General features: G+C 43.7%; 1 protein-coding gene across 1 annotated transcript in view; it reads left to right on the top strand.

The window, feature by feature from the left end:
* Positions 1 to 950: 950 nt before the first annotated feature.
* LOC142408456 (monofunctional C1-tetrahydrofolate synthase, mitochondrial-like) overlaps positions 951 to 6000 on the top strand; it is a 124560-nt gene continuing 119510 nt past the window's right edge. The window contains exons 1-4 of the mRNA XM_075498987.1: positions 951 to 1009; positions 1480 to 1526; positions 3864 to 3971; positions 4883 to 4957. Of these exons, the coding sequence (XP_075355102.1) occupies positions 1518 to 1526; positions 3864 to 3971; positions 4883 to 4957 (192 nt within the window). The 5' untranslated portion in view covers positions 951 to 1009; positions 1480 to 1517. The remainder of the gene's footprint in view (positions 1010 to 1479; positions 1527 to 3863; positions 3972 to 4882; positions 4958 to 6000) is intronic.

Here is a 6000-nt window from a genome sequence, read left to right as displayed (position 1 = left end):
AAGCTGTAAGTTGTGATATCCTTAGCCAGGCTGACATCAGCAAAGAATTTGATTAATCTTTTTTCTTGTTTTGCTAGAATAACCCCTACACCCTTAGGAGAGGGGAAAAGCACAGTCACAATTGGTCTTGTTCAGGCACTTACTGCACACCTTAACATTAATTCCTTTGCTTGTCTGAGACAACCTTCCCAAGGACCTACTTTTGGAGTTAAAGGTACGTCATATTTGCAGACTCTATGACCTCTTTCAGATTAAAAGGAAATACTGCTTTTTTTGCCCCCCCCCCGCCCCCTTCTTTTTTAATTCCTTAGTTACTTCACTAACTCAGTGGATTGTCTGAATGGTAACGTATTGGATTTTTTGATAAGTATATAACTAATAGATAAAGGTTTCTTGCACACGTCTTCCCATGCAATGTTCATATCTATGTTCACGTACTTAACGTGTACTGATAATGCAGATAAAGCCCAGACATAATGAAAGGCATGGGAATGAGTTAGCCAGGAGGAGTTTTGTGTGAGTACACACGCTTCCAGCCACTCCTCTGCCTGGAGACTCTCTAAAGATGTCTTTAAATGTTACGGTTTAATTCTTCCTTGAGGAAGAGTCCTAAATCCACTTGTATTGATTTGAAATATCCAAGCTAAGGAAGTTGGCAGTTATACGTATGGTTCAGCTGTGTCTACATCATATGTTTGGCTAGGTCTGAACCTCTTCTTTCTGTTCTTCTGAGTTGCCCCCCCCTAATTGTGGGCTGCTGCCTTTTTGCCTAGAAACCCTTTAAGAGCCTGAGGGCCAAGTAAGAGCCAGCCAGAGTTCAAGCCTGTCTTCAATGCTGATAGGAAGTAATGCAATCTTTTTTTTTGCCATTTCTCAGCTGAGATTGGTGCCTAACTGGGCAAGCACTCCCCATCTGCTCTACTTTGCTTTGCTGAAGTTTAAGTTAACAAGTTTGATTTCAGCTGGAAGGCTCCTGGTGCTTGGTGCTTCTCAGCCAAGACTGGTGCATGTGAGTGCTTTAATCCCTCCACTCAACTTGTGCGTAGGCTACAGCGAACTCCTTTGCCTGTACCCTGAGAGGCAGTGGGGAAGGAGTGCTCAGGCAAGGGTGTGAAGGTTTCATTCAGAAGCAGTGCTTGCTCGTGACTGCTATGTCTTTCCACCCAACAGCTGCATGTGCATGACTGTGTCCTAAATCTGGGCAGGAGCAGAGGGTAACCCTTAGCTAGCCAAAGTCTGGGCCAGCCATCACGTGTAGGCTTTCAGATCAAGAATTTCCTTTTTACTGCCTGCTGAAAAAAGCCAGCAAGGTTTAAGGAAATCCTCTTTATTTGGGTGGATTATTGATCGCCTAATAGAAATCAAAATGCAGACAAATGTGTCGTCAATACTCTATGTTTCACTTCGTGTGTTTAAGGGTGGTTGTTTTTTTTCCAAAACTGGTGCAAATCTGATGTGACCATATGCTTTCCTGTGCAGGTGGAGCAGCCGGTGGTGGATATGCTCAAGTGATTCCCATGGAGGAGGTGAGACAGTGGGGGAGGCAGCAAGTCCCTGTCCCTCTGGGAGGGGTGGACAGGCCAAGGTGGCCGATGCAGCACTTGGACGGTGGTGATGGTCTGCCTCGAGAACTGGGGTGGCCCTTGCCGCCTCCACGTGGCCCTTGCCGTCTCCGCACGCCTGCTTGTGTGATGTGGGGGAGCTGCGGAGTAGGGGTGCAAAAACGTTGCACAGATACTATACATGTTTGTAACATCTCAGCTATCCTTCACATGCTTCCTGAGAAGAAAGCCCACTGTCCATGAGTAACATACAAGACAAAGAGCTGGCTACTGCTGTTTTTCCTTTTATATCCGCATCTATTGCAAAAGAGAATGAGAAAGCATTACTTTTCTGTTGGAGCAGGAAAAGGCAGGGAGGCCCAGGGCTGGTGGGTTGAGGAAATTTCTTTTTCAAATGTAGATTTAATATTTCTTTTTAGCAGAAGTCACTGACTGGCAAAATTGACTTGTTTTTAGCCAGGCTGACCCTCCTGTGGTACTGTGAGACGTGCCCAGAATACTGCAGAGGGGTGAATACCACAACTTTTGCTAGATAAGTAAAAGGAAGATGATTTGGCTCAACAACCGTGATGAAACAGAGAAGAAAAACTATTCTCCACAGGTGCAGGCTGCTGGGGAGCTGCAGGGCCTGGCAGCCAGGGTCTGTCCCACCCCCAGCCAGGAGCAGGCAGCCGGGTGCGCTGGAGCAGCCCCGACCCGGGCATCGGGCACCTCCCTGGGGATGGGCCAAGGCCAGGATGGGACATGGGCCTGGCTCAGTGGGGCCCATGGCCGGGCAGGGCAGGGCTGTGGGGAGCTGGAGAGGAGCCCTGTTGTGGTGTTACTGGGGCAGGGGCTGATGGCCCCGGGGCTGACATGGGGCCCTGGGCCGTGAGGGAGCCCTGGGGGGCCGGGCAGGGACAGTCAGGGCTGGTGGTGCCCCTGGGGCCCTGGCACTGTCAGAGTGAAAGAATTGTTTTCTTACCTCTAAATTAATCTGCAGCTCTCCTCTACCCACAAGTAAATGGGTTTCTGTTGAAGACGGCATCACCCCTAGCCCTCTTCGAGGGCTTCTGAAAATCACATGCCGGCTTTGGAAAGAACCAGCTGGGTACATGCTTTCAAAACACTCTCACTGTGAAAACAGCGATACTCTGCCTAAAGTGTCCACCCTTGCCTAGCACAACATTCACGGTGTAAAGCTACGTGATCCGTGTGTTTATGGACAGGCTGGGTCAAGGACAGAGGTGAAACGTAGACCGTGTGTAGTGTTTCTTTTCAGTTGGCTGCCGCCATCCGAGCTGGGTGCCTTCCTTAGCCTCCCTCCCTTGCCCCCAGCAGGCTTAGCCGTGCACCCGGCGCCTTCAGCACGCTGTAGCGGACAGTGGAGTTTTGTGTTGGCTTCCAGAGCACAAAACGCAAGCAGACTCGCTGGGCAATGGGGCACATAAGGATAGTATGGCTAAGCTTATGCATATATTTACAGTGCTTGCTTGGAAATGCACAGTGGTTTCACCCTGAAAGAGCCTAATTTAAAGTTCAACAAAACCACTCCGTGGCCCCAACTGGTGAAGTACCACCTTGCAAGTGCAGAGCTGATCCAAGCAGAAGTCCCTGAAGAAGCGCTCAGTTACAGTTTTGATCCCCTGTTGCACGTGAGAGCGAGCGCAGTCGGGGCTGGTGTAGGTCCCCCTCTGCAGTCAGTGCTGCAGCGCAATTAAAACTGACCTTCCGCCTCCTTCTGTCAGAGATATATAAAAAATACAGTACCTGTGTAACACAAGTTCTCATCTAATCTAAACTGCTGATTTCAGATTTTTTCACAAAGCTTTGTTGGGCAAACTTTGTATCAGCAAAGTTCATGCCTGATCAGCTGCAGGCAGTTCTCCCGTGGCTAGCAGAAAGCTGGCGTGCACCCCTGAAGCTGGCACGCACGGTGTGCTCCGGGGGATTCAGCAGAAATCTGCACCTCTGGTCTGGGTCAAACAGTAAACACTGACAGTAAACTGATTTAGTATTAACGATGTGGAACCATAGCCCTGGGCTTTTCATTCTTGGATCATTTAGCAAAGAATAAAGATGTCTGTGGCTTTGTTTGGCTAAACTAAGGGTAGTTTACTACATGCTCAGGTGAAAACAAGTCCTTTGTATAGCTTGGTGTATTTTCAGCCTGATAATATTTCATCTACGCTGATAGGTGACTAATCTGTGCTGCAGCCTCATGGAGGTGGCAGGGATTGTTTCTGCTAATCTGTCTGAGAATAATAAATTGAGTTAAATAGTTTCTTATAAAAAGATTTTATTGTTGTTTTCACCTTCTAGTTCAACCTTCATTTGACTGGAGATATTCATGCTATAACTGCTGCCAATAATTTGCTGGCTGCTGCTATTGATGCTAGGATCTTGCATGAGAACACTCAGTCTGATAAGGTGAGAATTATTTTCTAATATCCACATGGCATTTTTTCCTGACAATTTTTCAATAAACTACATTTCAAAGCAAAGTAAGTTGATTATCTCTTTATATTTTCACCATGTGAACAAAAACTATTGCTGAAGCCATTCTGTGTTCTGCTGGGAAATTAGGCTTATAGAATATATTTTTTATGGCAAATAGCTATCGTAAGATAGTCTTTGAAATAAGGATTTTACACCCAGAACCTTGTCAGCTATTTCGGACTGTTCTAAATAGTCTAATAAAAGATGTTTTCTCTCTCTCTAAATCTTATTCTTTTTAATAATGTGTATACTCCTTTTAAAGTTAAAAATTACACTTCTGATGTATAGTTGGGTATGATATACCTTAAGAAGAAGGGGTTGTGGGGAAAATAAACTGCATCCTCTTTCCTCCACTAAATCTGTTGTGACCTTAATACAAATGTTAACTTGAGTCTTTAAAGGGAGAAAGTAAAGGAAGGAGCCTCCTTTTTTTGACTACAGTGTTAAAACTGAGCAGGGTTGTCATAGCCCCTTTACTTGGTATGACACAAATGCGCATTTAGGCCAGTTTGCAAATGACAGTTACAGTTTGAATATTGGACCTTGGCTAAAGTTTTAAAGGGTTCCCAATTTTAAAAATAATACATGGTTTTTTGGTGAAACATAGAAACACATTCGTTTTGGTAATTGGATTTAGACTGCTAAATCATAGGCATTGCTCAAAAACCTACCACCTTTTCAGAATTGTTTTTTAAATGGCTAACCAGAAGTCCACAACTTACGTGGTTGGGAAATTCTTACTGAAATTAGTCCAAATAAAATAAAAGCATTAGCTTTTTATTTAGATAGTTCCTAGCTGTAACTTTTTTTTATTTGATTAACTTCTTGTATGTTTTTTCTAGGCTTTGTATAATAGACTGGTTCCAGTAGTTAATGGTGTGAGAGAATTTTCTGCTATTCAGCTTGCCCGTCTGAGAGTAAGTTGTTAATGTACTCTCTCCTCAACTATAGTATTGCTTCGTAAAATGCACTCTTTTATGCAACTTGTTTAAAATTATTTGATGTATGGGACCAAGTTTGTATAAACCTCCCTCATTAATTTATTAAGTCCAGACTTTTTTCTAAAAGCATCCTCCTTCAAGTAATAGGATCTGGGACTGATATTATTTTCATAACCAACATTTTTGCTATTCTTTTCGCTTGAAATAAACCAATAATGTTTTTAAATGCTGTGTCTTTCCTGATGAAATATTAAAGTTAGAGTTTTTAAAATACTTTTCCTATTATGGTAAAGTCACGTTTGAAAGCTCACATTCTTTGGTTTTGCAATATTTTCTGGTTTTGAAAGTTTATTATAGCATATACTTCTGGGGTTTTATTGATGTCAATTTGACAGTGTTCATCCTTTGAGGGGTAGAAGTACATTTGTGTGCATAGTATATTTTTGCATCCCATCTTGCTTCCTGAATGCTTCCAGAAGAGCTTCCTGTGCAATTCATGTATGAATAATGTATCTGGATTTGAGGCTGCCATTCTGATAAATAATGAGACAGCAACGCAGTCCGCTAGCATAGGGGAAGGAGAATACGAACCCCTTGAGTATGAACCTTAAGGACAGCTTCAGTCTTCTGCTTCCAGTTCCATGTTTGTTGTTGGCTTTTGAGTCCTGACCAGTGTTGTTTCAGAGTCACCAGATGGCAATGGATAGCTGCCAAGTGCACACTTGGAATTGGGGGGTGGAAAGGAGGATAGAGGTAATACCAGCTTCTGTTTTGGAAAAAAAAAAATAGTTTCTCATAACATTTTAAGCTTTTGTGCTGCTCAGTTGAAAGACAGTAAACTAAAAAGTGGATGATACCTGCTTGCCTATGTGGCAGAGTAGATCTCACAGAATTTTCTGTCAGAATGTTGGAGTATTTTTGTTTTGTCCTTGTTTACACTGTGTGTAGGGGAACAGGTAGGGGAGGACAGGGAGTGGTTTGGTTATTCATGACATACCAACTATCTCTGCAGTTGAAAT

This window comes from Mycteria americana, chromosome 3 (genome assembly GCF_035582795.1).
Source record: "Mycteria americana isolate JAX WOST 10 ecotype Jacksonville Zoo and Gardens chromosome 3, USCA_MyAme_1.0, whole genome shotgun sequence".
Classification (NCBI taxonomy): Eukaryota; Metazoa; Chordata; class Aves; order Ciconiiformes; family Ciconiidae; genus Mycteria; species Mycteria americana.
Note: the sequence above shows the minus strand (reverse complement) of the source record. Positions and strands in the feature narration are given on the sequence as shown.